General features: G+C 62.6%; 3 protein-coding genes across 5 annotated transcripts in view; all 3 read left to right on the plus strand.

Annotated features, from left to right (window-relative positions):
• The window catches only part of PNKD (PNKD metallo-beta-lactamase domain containing), a 12209-nt gene extending 7821 nt beyond the window's left edge, over positions 1–4388 (plus strand). Inside the window, exons 3-10 of the mRNA XM_057367555.1 lie at positions 1033–1148; positions 1355–1467; positions 2246–2304; positions 2445–2537; positions 2760–2923; positions 3041–3127; positions 3218–3333; positions 3491–4388. Coding sequence (XP_057223538.1) covers positions 1033–1148; positions 1355–1467; positions 2246–2304; positions 2445–2537; positions 2760–2923; positions 3041–3127; positions 3218–3333; positions 3491–3664 — 922 coding nt within the window. The 3' untranslated portion in view covers positions 3665–4388. The remainder of the gene's footprint in view (positions 1–1032; positions 1149–1354; positions 1468–2245; positions 2305–2444; positions 2538–2759; positions 2924–3040; positions 3128–3217; positions 3334–3490) is intronic.
• CATIP (ciliogenesis associated TTC17 interacting protein) lies at positions 3564–7364 on the plus strand. 3 transcript variants are annotated; one of them, XM_057367553.1, is made up of 10 exons: positions 3564–3628; positions 4542–4814; positions 5103–5315; positions 5444–5499; positions 5817–5903; positions 6048–6218; positions 6404–6528; positions 6618–6694; positions 6795–6883; positions 7119–7364. In XM_057367553.1, the coding sequence occupies exons 2-10, from the start codon at positions 4559–4561 to the stop codon at positions 7341–7343; spliced, it is 1299 nt and encodes a 432-aa protein (XP_057223536.1). In that variant the 5' UTR covers positions 3564–3628; positions 4542–4558; the 3' UTR covers positions 7344–7364. The 3 variants fall into 3 exon arrangements, with proteins under 3 accessions (XP_057223536.1, XP_057223534.1, XP_057223535.1); XM_057367551.1 differs by having other exon boundaries at positions 5817–6218; XM_057367552.1 differs by having other exon boundaries at positions 5817–6218; positions 7197–7364.
• An 890-nt stretch (positions 7365–8254) lies between these two features.
• On the plus strand, positions 8255–14370 carry SLC11A1 (solute carrier family 11 member 1). Its single transcript, XM_057367536.1, has 15 exons — positions 8255–8308; positions 8886–9019; positions 9705–9827; positions 10115–10234; positions 10728–10834; positions 10925–10995; positions 11094–11161; positions 11292–11447; positions 11584–11742; positions 11937–12026; positions 12203–12322; positions 12789–12938; positions 13020–13093; positions 13547–13700; positions 13780–14370. The coding sequence occupies exons 1-15, from the start codon at positions 8290–8292 to the stop codon at positions 13876–13878; spliced, it is 1644 nt and encodes a 547-aa protein (XP_057223519.1). The 5' UTR covers positions 8255–8289; the 3' UTR covers positions 13879–14370.
• Positions 14371–17596: the final 3226 nt, after the last annotated feature.

A 17596-nucleotide genomic window follows, 5' to 3' on the forward strand; every position in this document is an offset into this window, starting at 1 on the left:
CTCCTCCGCCGCGCCCGCCGCGCCGCCGCCGCGCTCATGGCGTTCGCCGCCCCGCTGCTGTTCCGCCTGGGGTGAGTGAGCGGGAGAGTGAGCGTTCGCCGCTGCGGGACCCCCGCGGGGAGGGAGCCACCGCCGCCCGCCTTTGTGCTGTCGCCGGGAGGCAGGGCCCGCCGCCCTCCTCTGCTTGTGCGGAGGCGCCCGGGAAGGATCCTGCGGCCCCACCGGCACGGAGAGAGCGGGCTGGGGTTCAGCCCGTGCCGGCTGGAGGTGTGGGGGCGGGCGGTGTCAGCGCGGCCGCCGGGGCCGAGGGTCAGCCGCCGGCTCGCCCCGCGTGGTGCCGGTCACTCTCCCCTGCGGGGCGCCTTCTCTCGGGTGTCACCGCTGACCYGCCGCGGTGCCCCGGCCGTGGTCAAGCTATCCGGTGTTGTTGCTCCCCGGTTTCGGGCTCCCGCCGYCGCAGACGCAGGGAATCCCCGGCTACTGCAGGGGTGGCTCCCGGTGTCCCATCCAGGGGTGCCCTCGGCTGGGAATGGCCTTTGCAACCCGGGACTTTACATGTCCRTCATGGCATTGTTCCCCGTCCCGTCCCAAATTGCTGCTGTACAAACGGGGAGGTCTCTCCGAGCCCCGCAGCCCACATGCACGGGGGCACTACTTGCCTCCCATTTCCTCGGCCCATTCCCTCTTCCCTGATCCCCCCGGGCCATGGCAAGCTTGGGSATATCTCCCCCGGAGCATGGGGAGGGACAGCCAGCTCCAGCCCCTCCTGGTGAGCGCCCCACAGCAATGCTCCCCGAGTCCTTGCTGCCCGGAGCAGCTGGAGGGGGCCTGCTTGGGGAACCAGTTTTGCCCTCACTGACAATCTGGGGTGTGGGGTACACACACACCACCTCCAGACCCCCCTCTGCCCCATGAAAAAGTGACCCTGTATGTGTTCTCTGTGGGAGTCGCAGCCGCGGCAGTAGCCCTCTCTGCAACTGGGCTCCTTATGGGGGCTGCAGTTTAATGCCGAGGGGTGTCTGCCCTCCCCAGGTACAGCCTGTACGCCCGCACACGCCTGGGTTACCTCTTCTACCAGCGGCAGGTGAAGAAGGCCCGGGAGCGGTACCCACACGGCCACTCCGTGTCCCAGCCCTACTGCTTCCCTGGTGAGTCCTGGCCAGCCTCTCCCACACCGTGGCCACGCAGTGTCCCCCAGCAGTGGCACTTTAAGGTGGGGAGGGGTTGCCGTCGCCAAATTGCCCGAAGCATGTTTAATTAAGAATTTGATTTAAGATGTGGGGAATTTGGCSTGGATTTCCCCTTTTCCCACGCAGAGGGTCATGCCCTGAGTCTGTCTGTCTGTCCTCCCCAGGGGTGAAAATCCTGCCCATTCCTGTGCTCTCCAACAACTACAGCTACCTGGTCATCGACACTGGCTCCGGCCAAGCGGCTGTCATTGACCCCTCTGACCCRCTGGCTGTACAGGTGAGACCCTCACAGCCACTCTGATCTACTGTTTGGGTGTCTCCAGGTCAGGGAGTGGCATGACTCTGTATTTTGGGGGTAGAGGGGTACAAATCTGCCCCTAAACTGCAGCCTTAGTGTCCAAGGCAAGGTTGGACCGTGGCAGGGTGTTACAATCCAATCTGAAYGCTGAAGAGCAGAGGAAACTAAGTGTCTGTGAAAAAAGTGCACTGAACAAAAAAAAAGGCTCAAAATATTCCCAAAACGAGATTGAAACCGAATGAGATTAAATGTCGATGCCAAAAAATTCATATATTTTATTTAATAGTGAAAGAGGCAAAGAGAAAGAAAGAGAGAAGAAAGAAATAAAGAAACAGAGTGTGTGGGGGTTTGATCATTTGGTGTGAGAGTCTGTACTGGCCTGGCACCTGATAGCCCTGGGGCTATGGTCCCGACCCTGAAGGTGCTAATCGTGATCTCTGTGTGAATGTATTCTTCTCTCCAGCTCTGACTTTTTCCTTAACTTATCTYTGATCAGCAGGCAGTGAGCAGTGTAGCCAGGGCCCCATTCAGGGTTTTGGTRGSTTTYTCTGCAGCTTTTGTATAGTTTTGCTATAATATGCAAAAAGTCCTTCATGAAAATGTTTAAGTCATAAACTGTAACATTTTAGTCTCCTGACACARGGCTCATTCAGCACCTGGAAAGAGGAGGGGGCCAAGGTTTAGGGGGAAACTGGTACTTGAGTTCTCTGTCCCCCTAAATCTATCCTCTCTGTCCATGTTTTCTCTCCATTCCCAGGCTGCTATTGAAGAAGAGGGGGTGATGCTGGAGGCTATATTCTGCACACACAAACACTGGTAAGGGACAAGAGGCGGTCCTTGGAGGATTGGTAGCTGCTGTGAAGGTTGCCCCAGCTGAGGCAACCCCCAGCCCTGCCCCATGTAGTGGGGGGMGCATGGGGGGGCACACTGAGGGTCTCTGACCACCCTGTCTGCAGGGACCACAGTGGAGGGAACGAGGCGCTCTGCCAGAAGCACAGCTCCTGCAGGGTGTACGGCAGCGCTCTCGATGCCATCCCACAGCTCACCAAGTAAGTCCTGGACCTCTGTAAATTGGGGGGGGCTTCATTCCTAACCACCACTGCCTGTGCCACTCACCCACAACGTAGTTTATCCCCCCAATACCATGCTGGCAGAGACCTGGCATGCTCCTGACACCAGTGTGTGGGGAAGGGTTGCCAGGGTAGGTGGGCATTTTTGAGGTGCTGGGGTTGGGAGGAGCACCCTGATTGTGCGCCCTGTGCCCGGCACAGCCCACTTGCAGACAGGGAGAAGGTGAGCGTRGGCTGCCTGACCTTCGAGGCGCTTGCCACACCTGGCCACACCGTGGGCCACATGGTGTACGTGCTGGACGGGGAGCCCTTCGGCAGCCCCCTCTGCCTCTTCTCCGGGGACCTCCTCTTCCTCGCTGGCTGCGGTGAGTGCGCCCAACCCCAGACAGGGGGTTGGGGTGCTGGGGGGTTACCCACCCTGGGATGGGCTTAGGGGTACCCCCCAGCCCCTTSCAATGACAGGTGGTTGTGTGGGGGTCCAGGCAGGCCATTTGAGGGCTCCCCGGAGACCATGCTCGCCTCCCTGGACGTGGCTGTGGGCTTGGGTGAGGACACGCTGCTGTGGCCTGGTGAGTGTCCCCAACAGCAGGGCAGAGCTGCTGGTGTCCCTCTAGTCCCCACTGCCAAGTGATGCTAAGGGCTGTGTATGGGGCCCACAGGCCACGAATACGCGTTGGAGTGCCTGACCTTYGCCAGCCTCCTGGAGCTGGACAATTCCGCGCTGGAGCAGAAGCTGCAGTGGGCAGTGCAGCAACGCCAGGAGAAGAGGAGCACGGTGAGGCACAGGGGTCCCCTGGCTGCAGCACCCACCACCCCAGCCCCTCACGGGGTTCCCCATCCCTTGGCAGGGATGCTGCACCCTGGCACTCTCTTGCATGGCGGGGTACTGGGGGCATTGTTCCTTCAGAAAAGCTGAGYTGCTGTCCCCACAGTGCCCCTCCACGCTGGGGGAAGAGCAGACCTACAACCCCTTCCTGCGGACCCACCGGCCGGAGCTGCAGGAGGCGCTCGGACTGTGGCAGGGTGGGGGTGAGGACCCCGACGCCTTCCGTGCCCGTGTCCTCAAGGAGGTGCGGAGGCGAAAGGACCTCTACCAAGCTACCTAGATCCCCCCCACTCCCCRGATCCCCCCTTTCCACGGGGCTGGGTGATGGTTGGGCACAGGGGGCCCAAGACTGTGGTTTGTTTTGCTGTGAATCTCCCTCCTGGGGTGCAGGGTTGGGSGAGGGGACACCCCCTGAGCTGGGCACCCCATAAGTGATCCCTGCCTTTGCTCCCTCAGACTTGGGGGTCACCAGCTGTCATATAAAAGAACCTCAATCCCCTTTCAGGGTGTCTGTAGCCACCCACCTCACTGCTGGGGCCATAGGAATGGCACCAAGGGCTTTTCCTACACCCCTCCACCCCCGTTTTTCTGGGAGTCTCCAAYTTCCCCTCCATCACCACCACTCAGCCCCCTTCCCTTAAGCCCCCAGTGYTGTGCATCTCTTTTAGGGGGGCTGGGATGGAGCCAGCAAGGGGGAGGCGGGTGGCAATACTACCTCCAGGCAGGGGGCTCCTCTCCAGCACCCCATCCTTGACGCCGGAGCCCCCCCTGTACACACACACATGCACTGGGACGGGGCCATAGGTCACACTGGTGGGGTATGGGGGGTGGTGCTTCACTGGGGACCGGAGCCACAATCACCCCCACGCCCCAAATAAAAGACTGGATCGATTTTATCCCTGTTGGTCCCTTTCTCCCCTGGTCGGTGAGAGCCCCGCGGCGGGGGCGCGGCCCCTTTAAGAGGCGGGGCCAGAGCGTTGCCTGGAGACGGCGAGGCRTGAGGGCAGCGGGGTCGGTCCGGCGGGGCCCGGGGGAGGACGGGGGGCGACAGGGGCTGCAGAGGCGGGCTGGGTGTCACTGACCCGCAGGGTGACGGTGGGGGAGTACTGAGGTTCGGGGGAGCCACGCCGCCCCCTCACCTGAGGGTCCGGCAGCAGGAGCCCGCAGGCGAGGCATGGAGACCCCACAGGAAACCCCACAGGAGACCCCACAGGAAACCCCACAGGAAACCCCACAGGAAACCCCACAGGAGACCCCACAGGAGACCCCACAGGAAACCCCACAGGAGACCCCACAGGAGAGCCCTCAGGAGACCCCACAGGAGAGCCCTCAGGAGACCCCACAGGAGATCCCACAGGAGAGCCCTCAGGAGAGCCCTCAGGGGAGCCCGAGCGTGGCGGACAAGGCTGCCGAGTTCCTGAGCCGCATCGGTGCGTGCGCCCTCCCGCGTCTCCCTTGTCAGCCACACCGTGCCCGGTGCAAGAGCGGGGCACCGGCTCCGGCAGGATAGTGGGGAATTGAGCGGGATAGATGGTGAGGGGCTGGGCCCAGCCTGCACGGAGGGAATTGAGGCAGGGAGGGCACTAGGCAGGGGCGACAGTCGCTCCAAGTTGTGGTGACCACCCCCTCGGCGTCATCATCCCTCTGTGTTGGGGTCACCATCYCTCTGTGTAGGAGTGTCCGTCCCTCTGGGTAGGGGTGACCATCCCTCCRTGCAGGGCTGAAGGAGCTGGAGTGGTGCCTGTTTGCCGAGACACTGGCAGTGGTGGCCGCAGGGGCCCCGCCGACGGACAAGGCAGAGGGTCAGTGGTGGATGGCAGCCCAGTGGGCACCCTACCAGCGGGGTGATGAGCCGGTGCAGAGCTGCATCCTGGTGCAAGCCAAATTCCGAGGCAAGCAGGATGGTGTGCTTGCCTCCAGAACCCTCAAAGGTGAGCCAGGGGTGGCYTGGGGGGTTCCTGTCCTCCCCAGGGCTGGAACATCCCTGTCCACCAGCCCCCAGGACTGGGAACGGGGACAACGTTAATGGGATTGGTTGAGCATGGCTTTGCTCTGCCAGCCTATGTGACCTGGCAGCTGGAGACGCTGGAGCARGAGGAGCAGGAGTGCCTGGAGGTGACTGATGTGGTGGTGGCATGTCCCCTTCCCTGTGTCCTGCCYGCTGCCCTGGGGTATGCCCTGCAGTTGTGCCCTCCTGGGGGCTCTGCCCCCTGCAAAGTCACTGTGGGTTGTCTGGTGCCCCTTGTCAAACTTAGACTCCAGCTGTGCCCCAGCAGCCTGGTCCCCATCCCCTGCTCTCCCAGCTAGGGCAGGGAGTTTCCCACAATGCATCTGGTGTGGTACCCTGATTGCCAGCACCGCTGGGGGTGCCACCTCAGAGAAGGGGTGCCCTGGCTCTACCCTCCACCCCGTGCCTCCCAACCCTCCCGCAGTTCAAACCATACCCCACAGAGAAGAGGACCCACATCGTGAACCAGGAGCATGGGATGACTGTCACAAAGACCCTGCAGGAGGGAGAGGTGAGGCTCAGGGCAGGATCACATCCCGGGAGGAGGCAGCACAGCTGGCCAGTCTCACCAGGGGTGCCCCAGGCTCTGGGGTTTGCTGTCCCTGGGGATGCTGGAGCTGTGGCTGTTCCACGAGGTAGCCAGGTCTCTCTGCAGGCAGAGCCACAGAGCCAGAGCTTCTCCTACAGCCYGGACAAGCTGCGGGGGCTGCTGCTGGAGGGTGCCAGCCTCCTGCTGCTGCGGGTGCTGGCACGCCGGCAGACAATGCCCCCAGACCTTGTCTTCCCAGCCATCGACACTGAGAGTGACCTCTGCACCTCCAGCTAYGTGAGCCAGAAGCCAGGAGGGCCTGTGGGATGGGGGGTCTGCRTCAGGCTGGGGATATCAGGGTGGGATGTGAGAAGTGGGAGTGGGCAGGATGTTGCTGACAGCGTGGAGGGGACACATGGGGGTGGTGCCTASGGGCAGGGTGACTCTCAGCCAAGGCTGACCCCTGGCTGTACTGCCCCCAGTCTGCCCTGGGCATCCAGCGGCAGGCAGTGGGCTCAGCAGAGAAAGAGGTGTTTGTGATCCAGAGAGCTGTGCARTCCAGCACAGGCTCCTCCACTATCTGGCACAGCAGCTTCCTCCCCAACGGGTAAGGGCAAGGCTCTGCTCAGAGGCACCCCCAGCCCTGCCAGGCTGGTGGGAGCCAGGATTGGGGGTCAAGGGCTCTTCCCCTCTCAGGCGTTTGGCTCAGCTGATGCAGACTGGCTCCCCAGTGCTGATGCTTCTACAGGATGARTCCATCCTCAGCAAGTCAGGTACTGAGGAGAGGAGGTTTGTTGCCCCCCAGCACTGGCTGCCCCTGCCCACAATCTGGCAACCAAGTGGGAACACCCTGCCCTGCCTTTCTGCTGCCAGGTAGCTTYGAGCCCCAGGTCCCCTTTCCCAAAGAGTCCCTGAGCTGGGAAGAGGACCTCGAACTCTACTCCTGGTTCCTGGACAGGCAGGTAAGATGGGTGGACATGGGGACAAGGGAATATGGTGCTGTGCCAGTCTCTAGCAGAGGCTCCTCTGGAGTGCCCAGGGGGCACACACTGAGGGGGCAGGCTGGCCTGCATCCTTCCTCACACCTTCTTAAGTGTGGGAAAGGACCCAGGCTCCTGTCCCCTCACGCTGGCACAGTGCCCAGGGGTGGCACATGGGTCCTTGCCCACCTCACCTACCCTGCCCACCCTGCTGCAGGAAGAGCTGCAACTATCCCATGCTGCCTACCTCCAGCAGCACCCCGAGGTCCGAACGCTGCTGTCTGACTTCCTCCAGGCATTGCTCTTTCAGCAGCCCCAGGATCCCATCTCCTTTGCTGCAGATTTCTTCGCCCACCAGCGGCCCATCGGGTCCCCCTTTGCCTCCACTGGGGCTGCCAGCCCTCTCCCCAGCACCCCACCTGACCACCCTCCRGATAACTAGGAATAAAGCTGCCAGCACTCCCTGTCCAGTGCTGCCTGGAGTGTTTGCTTTGGGGAAACTGAGGCTTGGGGAGGGCCAGTGGAGCTGAGCTCCATGCTAAAGCCCMACCGTGCATTCTGGGCGGGACCCTGTCCCCCTCCCAGCTGTTCTAGCCCTCGCTTGGGGGACAGGGGTAGCCTGGAGGGTACCCAGGAGCAGGGCTAGGCTCACATCCCTGTGCCTGCCACCACCCCATGTGCTCCTGGGGGACACCCCTTGCCCACCTCTTTGTGGGGCACAGCCTGGCTGGCAGAAGGCGTACCCCAGAAGGGCAGCCGGCACAAACCAGGCACCCAAGGGAGTACCCAAAATGCTGTCCCTTCCACCTCCACAGCCATGAGGGTCCTGGGGATGGGGTACCCCATTTCTGTTGGCACAGCTTGACACTGCAGCAGCATTGGCACTCCGTCTTTGGYGAGAAGATCCCCACACCCTGGGGCTGCAGAGCCCCAGCAGCCGAGGGTTCATTTTCACCTCCTTGTGCAACATGTGCCCGCTTCCTCCTCACTCCCACTTCTATGGCATTTCCCCTACTCCTGTGGGGCCAGCCCTCCCCACACTGTGGAACAGTGTGTCCCCTGTCCCCCCAGTCAGCCAAGCAGAATTCAAGGCACGTGATGGAGAGTGAGATGCACACATGGTCCCACGCCCTGGTGTGGGTGCCTTGTGTTCACTCGTGTGTGGGGCAAAGGGGAGGGAAGGGGCCTCCTGGCACGGGGGGAACTGAGACTGTGTGTGTTCACACAGGGTAGGGAAGAAGCACTTCCTTCTCCTATCCTGCTCCTCTCCTCCTTGGAGCAGGGTGGGGCAATTGCGGGGTGGGTGTCCTTTAAAAGCCGGGAGGCAGGCACTGCACTCAGTGCTGAGATCGGGGTGCCTCAGCACCGTGGCTGCATCGGATCCACCCATGGCATCACTGAAACCAGGTGAGCCTCACAACATTGGGTCCCCCTGTGCCTCCTTTCCTCCCCTAGATCCCCTTCCCTCCACCCCAGTTCCCATGGTTGTACTCCATCTTTCAACAGGAATTGTCTCCCCCAGCCTGTCCTGGATTGCCCACCTGCTCCATTCTCTGTTCCCCCAAGGCTGGGATTGTGTTTCAACCAATTCCCAGGATGTGGGTGGGCTGGAGAGGGGGGATTASAACCAGTAYCAGCCTCTTGTACTCTACACCCACYCAGCAGCAGGAGCTGCAGCAGGGTCCCCTTCCTGTCCTGCTGCCCAGAAATGCACTTGGCTCTTGGACTGGTGAAGATGGGGCTGAGACCAGGGGYTTTAGGGACACCTGAGCTGGAGGTGCCATCTTGCCCTTTTGGGTGGCCACAGAGAGATCCCATACAGCCACCCTCATGGYCTCCCTGGAAAACTGGTGCTTGTCCCTCATGGGGCTCACCAGGCAGGGTCAGGTGGGACTGTAGGAAGCTGGTACCAGGCCTGCCAGCCCACCAATGTCCTTGTCCTTGTCCCCCTGCCACCTCCCCTGCTCTTCCTTGTCCTCCWCAGGCCTCACCAGGTCACTGAACAGTGGCCAAGAGCAGAGTTACAGCTCTGGCAGGAGCCCCATGCCCCCACAGCGCGCTGGCACTCAGGACCAGACCTACCTGGACGAGCTCATCAGCATCCCCAAGGGCACAGGGGTAGGTGCTGCAAGGCTGGCTGAGGGTGGGTGGAGGGGATGAGGGCACCAGTGCTGCAGGGTGCTGGAGGTGGGGAGGCAAAGGGCCACTGCAGTGGGAAAGATGTGGCTCAGTCATGTCCCAGGGACCTGCCCTCAGCAYCCCCAGACACAGCTCAGGCAAGTCACAACCCTAGGCTGAGTACTTACATGCTTTAAGTTTTCCAGATGGAGAAACTGAGATATAAGGCAAGGTGCTACCCAGCCACAGGGATCACCCCACTGCTCAGACACCTCCTGGGCCACGCATGGATGAGCCCAGTGGGGCTCCCCAGAGCTTGCACCCCATCCCAGTGTGGGGCAACAGAATAGAGAAAGGGAAGAAATAGGATTCCCCAGTTAGGAGCAAAAGTGGAGTTCAGCAGCGGAATTGCATGGAATGCAATTAATGGTGCCGGACAGCCCTGAGATGCCCCTGCAAATCACTGTCTAATGAATGAGACGGGCTCACTGCTCCTCCAGCACTGCTGACAACAGAGAGAGAGGCTRGGGGCAGCAGTTCCCTCTCCAAAACTGTCAGAACTATGACCTCCATGTGCCAAACACACCCATGTGGGCAGCACTGGGCTCAAAGGGACTGGATGCACTATGGGGAGRCACCGGTTTGGAACGGGAGCTCCTGGCTCTGACCCGCTTGCCTTTCCCAGCGCGGGTTCAGCTTTAGGAAACTCTGGGCTTTCACCGGTCCCGGCTTCCTCATGAGCATCGCCTACCTGGACCCGGGCAACGTGGAGTCAGACCTGCAGGGCGGGGCACTGGCGGGATTCAAGGTGAGCCCGGCTCGGGGCTCAGGAAGCCGGAGGGGTTTCGTAARCTCTCCAGCACCAACGGCTGCCCATGGCAGCTGGCTTCCTCATCCCGGGGGCAGGAAGGGCACAGGGGCCCTCGGCACAGGGAGAGGCCACTCCGGGGGGCCAGAGGAGCACCCCGTGACTGGGCCGGGAGAGCACCTGCACCCCCTCTCTTCCCTGCGACCCTGCTTGAACCGGGACGTCCTGGACGGCCGGATCCTGCCCAGTACCCAGTCCCTACCTTGTCCCTCCCTCCTGTCCCCCAGCTGCTGTGGGTGCTGCTGTGGGCCACTGTGCTGGGGCTGCTGTGCCAGCGCCTGGCCATCCGTCTAGGCGTGGTGACCGGGAAGGACCTGGGCGAGATTTGCTACCTCTATTACCCCAAGGTGAGTTCACGGTCTGGGGGGATCCTGCRCTTGGGCTGCTGACAGTCCTAGCAGGGACTTGCAGGGCTGGAGAGGAGCAGGWAGATGCTGTGAGAGCCCCGCCTCTTCCAGGAGCTCCCCAAGGCCCCCCAAGCCACTGTGTCCCCCAGCTAGTGCCCACACCCCTGAGGTGCAGGGGCCCAGGGGAGGGTGGGAAGCAGCTACTTCGGAGTCCTGGACTGACCTGGGGACACATGAGAGCGTCCCCTGCGGAGCTGAGCCCAGGTGTCAGCGCAGCAACGCGAAGCCAAGATGCGGGRAGAGCCAGGGCATGTTGGGGCAGGAATCTGGAGCGGCTCAAGGGAAGCTGAGAGGGGGCACACAGGGTCCCCATACTGCTCTGGGTGGCCTGCTAAGCCTGGAAATGGGTTTGCACCTGGGATGCTGGGCCAGCTTACCCAGAGCTAGGCCCCACTGTGGACTCAGGCACCTCATGGTGCCCCATCCCCTCCAGGTGCCCCGTGTGCTGCTCTGGCTCATGATTGAGATCGCCATCATTGGCTCTGACATGCAGGAGGTGATCGGGACGGCCATTGCTTTCAGCCTGCTCTCAGCTGGCCGGTGAGCCTCCCCACACAGACCCCCAACCTCCCCCATGGCCCTACCCCACCTAGGGCCACATAGCTAATCCTGCCCCTGGCCATCCTGCAGCATCCCCCTCTGGGCTGGGGTCCTCATCACCATCGTGGACACCCTCCTCTTCCTCTTCCTGGATAAGTATGGTGAGTGCCAGGATGAGGGCTGGGGGTACTGTCACCCAGGTAGCCCATGTGGCACCAGTGTCCCCTCATCTGTTCCACCCCATCTCTTGACTCTCTAGGACTCCGCAAACTGGAGGCTTTCTTCGGCCTCCTCATCACCATCATGGCCCTGACCTTTGGCTTTGAGGTGAAGGGGGGAGCTGGGGACAACCCTTTTCCTGCAATGCTGGCAAGGGACCCCCACATAGTGTCCCCACTGGCACCAGCCTGTGRTAGGGGAGTGGCAGCTCACAATGCCCCTTCCCACTGCTCCCCAGTACATGGTGGTGAGGCCAGAGCAGGTGGAGGTGCTGAAGGGCATTTTCCTGCCCTACTGCCCGGGCTGTGGGCGAAAGGAGCTGCTGCAAGCCATGGGCATCATTGGCGCCATCATTATGCCCCACAACATCTTCCTCCACTCCTCCTTGGTCAAGGTGAGACCAAGGCACTGCCATGGGCACTCTTCCACCAAGGTGCCTCAGGGTGGTCTTGGTGGGGACCAGCTGGTCCTGACTGTGGGACAGTGGTGCTCAGCTGGCCCCATGACACCCATGTCACTGGCCACGCCAGACACGGGTGATTGACCGCTCCAACAAGGAAGCAGTAAAGGAGGCCAACATGTATTTCCTGACCGAGTCCTGCCTGGCCCTCTTTGTCTCCTTCCTCATCAAYCTCTTCATCATGGCTGTGTTCGGCGAGGCTTTCTACCACCAGCGAAATGAGGACGTGGTGAGTGTCACCTCATGTCCCCAGGGAGGCGATGGCTGTKTCCAGCTGTGGGCATGGACAGGACAAGCATCCCTTGGGGAGAGAGTGTCCTCACTCCCTGAGACATGGTGTGTGGTGTCCCCCTGTGWCTGTGGGAGCTGCTGGGTGTCTGTCACACCTGTGCCTGTCACACTTGTGCCTGCCATGCCTTGCAGCACAACAAGTGTGTCAACAGCAGCATCAGTCACTACGCCGGCATCTTCCCCACCAACAACGAGACAGTCTCTGTGGATATCTACCAGGGGGTGAGTGGCACCAGGCAGTGTCCAGTGAGCATCCATTCCCATTTTGGGGATATATCACTCTTCCCACTGACCCCTGGGGCTGGGGGTTGTTACAACCCCAATGGAAAGCAGGTAACTGCTGGGGATGCCTGGGCTAGGGGTCACTTTGGGGTGCCCACTGGAGTGTCCCCACACAGGGCGTCATCCTGGGCTGCTATTTCGGGGCAGTGGCACTGTACATCTGGGGCATTGGAATCCTGGCAGCGGGACAGAGCTCCACAATGACCGGGACTTACGCAGGGCAGTTCGTCATGGAGGTGAGAGAAAGGRATGCTGGCCCTTTTCCCCACGGGGAGCAGCTGGGAGCAGGGAAATCACAGGTGGGCCCTGCGTGGAGGGTTTCTATGGGCAGCACACTCCTCCMAGGAGGATTTGGAAGAGTTAATTGCCCACCATTCCTGCAGAGAGCTGGGCATGGAGTTTGCCCACCTGGTGGGTGGCAGCTTGCTAGCACCAGTGTGCCTGTTCCCCGGGAGGTGGGATGGAGACAGTGCCCACCCGCAGCACCGTGTGGGTGTCCCACGCAGTTTCCCTAATTAGATGCTCTGTTAATGAGTCAGAGCTGACACCTAGCGGGGCCCGTCAGCCCTGCAAGGGCTCGCTCAGCACTCTGGCACAGAACAGGGAGAGACGCCCCCCATGTCCCTCCCAGGCAGGGTTTGAGGGGTCACCCTGACGTGGTGCCCGAGGCACAGCGAGGGTGCAGGGTTTGCCGTGTCCCAGGGCTTCCTGCAGCTCCGCTGGTCCCGTTTTGCCCGGGTGGTCTTCACCCGCTCCTTTGCTATCCTGCCCACCGTCTTCGTGGCCGCTTTCAAGGATGTCACCCACCTCACGGGCATGAATGACCTGCTCAACGTCCTGCAGAGCATCCTGGTAAGAGGGTGGGAGGGCAGCACCTGCCCCCAAACACCCCAGCCTGGCAGCCATGCCCTCCTCATCCCCCTCTCCTTTCAGCTGCCTTTCGCTGTCCTGCCTGTCCTCACATTCACCAGCCTGCACCCGCTCATGCAGGACTTCACCAACAGCCTGTGAGTGCCAGGGMAGGGGGAGGCGCAGAGGGGGCAGAGTGGGGAGCTCTAGCTGCTGGGACCCTCGCTCTGGCCCATCCTGCCCCCCAAACATGCTATGGGACAATTAGTGAACAGACATTGGAGGGCTATGCTCATTCCCACGTGCCCAGGGCAGCCAGAGCAGGACAGACCCCATCATCACCCTTGTTATCCTCCTCCCAATGAAACAGCTGATTCTTTGGGCAACCCTGGATCCCCAGAATCCTCCTGGCACTGCCAGCCCTGGATTTGGAGGGTGGCCACAGTCCACACCAAGAGCCCCACCACGGGGTGAAATACAGCTGTGGGGTGCAGAGGTGTCCCAGCTGGGGTTTTGTTCACTACAAACTCAGTTCCCCCAGCCCTCTGTGCCCAGTGTCACAGGGGGTGGGGGCCCTGCCCTGGCACTGATGCCCACTGCCCTGCCTGCAGCCCAGGGAAGGTGCTGATGACCCTCACCACGGGGCTGATCTGCGCAATCAACATTTACTTTGTGGTGGACTTTTTGCCAACACTGCGTGGCCTGGAGTACTACATCCCCCTGAGCYTGCTGCTGGCTGCCTACGTGGCTTTCGTCGCCTACCTGGTAGGGCTGGCACCGCGGGATGGGGGCGGGACAATGTCCCTGGTGGGTGCCCATCGACCTGCCCTCTTTGCCCCTGCAGATCTGGACATGCAGCATCGCGCATGGAGCCCGGTTCCTGGCCCGGGGCCACCACAGCCGGTTCAACTTTGGTCTCGCCCTCGGTGACAGGGATGGGTGACAGATCCCATCCCTGCTTATTATCCCCCCGTCCCTGACCAGCACGGCCTCCTCACACCGGACACGATTTGCTGTCACTCCGAGCCTGGGCATGTTCTGGCCAGAGATGCACCCAGCAAGGAAGRGGTTAACACACGGGCAGACCTCCCCCCAAGATTTTAGAGCCCAGMGCTTCTTTCCATCCCCAGCCTTCGCCCATTCAGCGGTGCCGGTCCAGGCTTGATGCGAGGGGACTGGGATAGCGACGGAGGTGCTCCCATCCCTTGGCACAGACGCTTCAGTGAATGAGCCGCGTCGGAGACTTCCCCTGCTCATTACTGCCAGGAACCGCCGGCCCCCGGGACCGCTAATCACCGCTGGGGACCGCTAATTACCGCCGGGGACCGCTAACCACCCCCCACCGCCGGCGGGGCCAGCCCCGGGACCGGCCCCATCCCCACGGGGGGCTCCGCAACTGGGGGGGAGGGGGCGGCTGATAAACGGCGTGTTTGTGACCGGGCCTCGGCCTCGCTGCTGCTGCGTGGCCCCGGTGCGGGGCGGGGACCCCGTGGGCTCACCCGTACCCTGGGGACGGCCCCTGTGCCCCGGCCGGGGGAGGGGGCGGGGTTGCCAACGCGTGGCCGTGGGGGTGCGGGAGGCTCAGCGCCAGTTTTCTGCATTCCCTCGGGGGGAGCGAGGCGGTGGGGGGGCCCACCGTGCCCTCCCCGCCCCCGATGCCCCCTTTCCCGCCCGCCGGAACCGCCTCATGAGGATGCGGGGCCGCTCGGGCCCTCCCCGGGCGCGGCCGGCGCCCCCCAGGCCGGTCCCGCTCCGCGGGTTGAGGGGGTCCCACCGCGCTTCGCCCCCCGCCGCGSTCCGCACTTGCGAGACGCTCCCTGGCTGTTTCAAGGCTCCCCCCTCTCCCCGGGACCCCCCGCCCCAAAATCCCACTTCCCGACCCACGCCGGCCGGGCGGTGGAAGGGCAGTTTGGGGGACCGGACACCCCCCCAGCCCGTGCCCCCCACTCCGGGAAGGGTCCCCCCCCGCTCCCGGGGGCCGCSCTTGTTTATGTGAAGAATGTCCCCTTCCTTAAAAGGGCGATGGCGGACGGGGTGGGGCGGTGCCTCCCCCCCGCCTCCGCGTTGGTCCGGCCTCTGGCTGCTTGAAGGAGGAGCCAGSGCTGTGGGGCCCACTAAAAGGCGGGGGCTCCCCCGCTCCTCGCGGGGTGCAGCCGACTAGAGCCATCGGAGCAGGAGACCCCCCCCATCTCGGGGTGCACCTGCCCGTGGTGGGAGGCTCCAAGGGGCACAGGTCATCGGGGTGGTCCTCAGCAGCGAAAGGCTGGGGGGCTGCGGGGTACAGGCATGGYTCGTCTGGGGAGCAGGGGGTCCACAGGGCTGTGGTTGTGGGATTTGTTCTCCAGGTGGGACCGCAACCCAGCGCACTCCCAGCCCAGAGATACCTGCCTCCACCCAACTCTCAACAGAAGTGCCCCGCCGCAGGCCCCTTCTGTGCCCACTTGGCCGTGGGGCAGCTCTTACTACGGCAAAGCTCCCAGGGCCAGGGTTAGGTTGGGGAACAGGGGAAAGCATCCGGGACTCCAGCCGAGGAGCTGTGGGTGCCACAGAGGGGCTCCTGAGTGCCTGATTGATGGGAGCCTGATGCTCTTCTGTCTTGTGCCTGCACCCCATAGCCCAAACAGTCCAGCTGGGCTCTGCCTGTCCAGTCCTGGGCTTGTCCCACAGCCCCGGGATGGGAGACAGCATCTCCCTGAGCTCCCCAACTGCTTAATCTGCCCCCAGGCAGGCAGTGGAGCTGGAAGCGGTCCTCCAGTTGCCGCTGCAGGCATTGGCCAGGACACTTTTCTAATTGCATTAATTAGAGGGCTGGCAGGGCCTGGCTGGGCTCATCAGGGTTTATCAGGGAGGGAGGAGGACATGGCCAAAGGGACACTGGGTGGCCTCTGCAACTGTCCCCACAATGAGCAGCATCCCCCAGCAGCATGGCCAGATGTGGGGATGAGGCAGACATCCTGTCCAGTTCCACCTGGGCTAAAGGAGCACACAGGTCAGCCCAAAATAACGGAGGAAGCACAGCCTCCTTCTTCCTTTTCCTCCCGCCGGGCCAGGAGACAGTGCCGGCTGCCTGATGTGGGAGCCGACTGCCGTGCTGCGGAGGTGCGATGAAACTGAGGCAGGAGCGCTGCCCGCCATCAGAACCCGCGGAGGAGGTGGCAGGATGCAGTGTCCCGGTTCCCAACAGCAGCTGGTCCCTGCCAGAGCCCTCCGGGGTTAGGTGGTGTCGGGATGTCCACACGGAGCCGGGAGTGTGGGAACCGCAGGTGTAAATCGCACTGCCAGAGTCCCGCCGGCCCCGCAGCATCCCAGTTCCCTGTGGGGGCACCTCCCAATCCCAGACCCCGTTTGCCAGCTCGGTCACCTCTGGGCATGTGTCATGTCCCTTTGTGCCCCACGCTGGGAGCTGGGACGCGTTCCGGGTCCCCTCCTAGCCTCCTAGCCCTGTTTCCCAGGGGCTGCTCCCACTGTACCATGTCGGCTCAGCCCCGGGGCACAGAGCGGTAACCGAGCGTGCCACCGCCCGCATCSCTGCCTCGCCGGTGCCCCTGGCTCCTACCTGGTCAGAAAGGGCGATCTCAGCCCCTCAAGTTCCCAAACTTCAGGTGGGAGAGGTGGAAAGATTTTGAATGAGYTCACACGAGAAATTTCCAACCTGCTGCAGCCTCGCGGCAGCGCTGACAGAGGGCACAGCATCTCCTGCCACCGAGACGGCGAGGAAGGTGACCGGGACAGGCTGGGACCCCTCCAGGGCCGGACGCTGCCTGGGCGGTGTTGGGGGGCACGGCGGTGCGAGGCTGCCCCGGCAGAGCCCCGCAGGGATTGCGGGGGGAAGGAACCGGGGCTGGAGGATGCTGCACTTGCGGGGATAAGGGGGCGGGTTTTCTATGAGGGAGTTGTGCCAYACACCCGGCAAAAATCGCTTTTCAGAAAGCGCCTGGAAACAGCCCCTCTTCCTCCYAAAGGCAGGAGGGAAGTAATTGCAAGGGAAAGTATATCTATATTGATAATATAAAATTATTAATTGCCCAAATAATTGGGGGTTTGCAGGAGAAAGACRGAACGATAGAAAAAAGCGGCAATTATTGGTGCATCCCCCCAGCACCTGCTGTCCCGCCCCCCTGGCTCGTACACGCAATGCAGGATGTGCCCTCGGGGGGCAATGGGGACCCCCCAGGCTCGAGTCTCTGCTCCGAGGGACGTCTAGCATGGGGGGCGTGTTCAGATGCCRGGGGTAGCTGCAGAGGGATCCCGGGCTGCCAGCTGGATGGGGGGGGGGGACAGTAGGACCGATCCCCTTCTCCATTCCCTCTGAGTCGGGCGGAGGAGTGTGGGACAGCCCGGCGGGGGGTCGGGGACCTGCGTACGATCACCATGGAGCAAGAAGGGGTGTCCTGCCCGGCCAAGCCACAGACCACTCCCCGTCTCGGTCCCGGCCGCGGCTCGGCGGGRACCCCCACTCCTCCCTGGCGGCGCGGGTGCCGGGAGGAGGGAGGAGGAGGGAGAAGGGAGAAGGAGGAGGGGCCCCCCCGCCGTCGTTGCCCTTTTAAGGGGTTCCTTGAAACCGCGCCCGGGATCCATGTTTGCAGCCCCAGCCCGGGCGGAGGAAACTCCATGTTGTAACAAAGTTTCCTCCGCGGCGCCGCTCCCGCGCCCGCCGCCCC

The sequence above is a fragment of the Malurus melanocephalus genome, unplaced genomic scaffold, assembly GCF_030028575.1.
Source record: "Malurus melanocephalus ecotype Western Australia unplaced genomic scaffold, MMel_1.1 scaffold_81, whole genome shotgun sequence".
Taxonomy (NCBI): Eukaryota; Metazoa; Chordata; class Aves; order Passeriformes; family Maluridae; genus Malurus; species Malurus melanocephalus.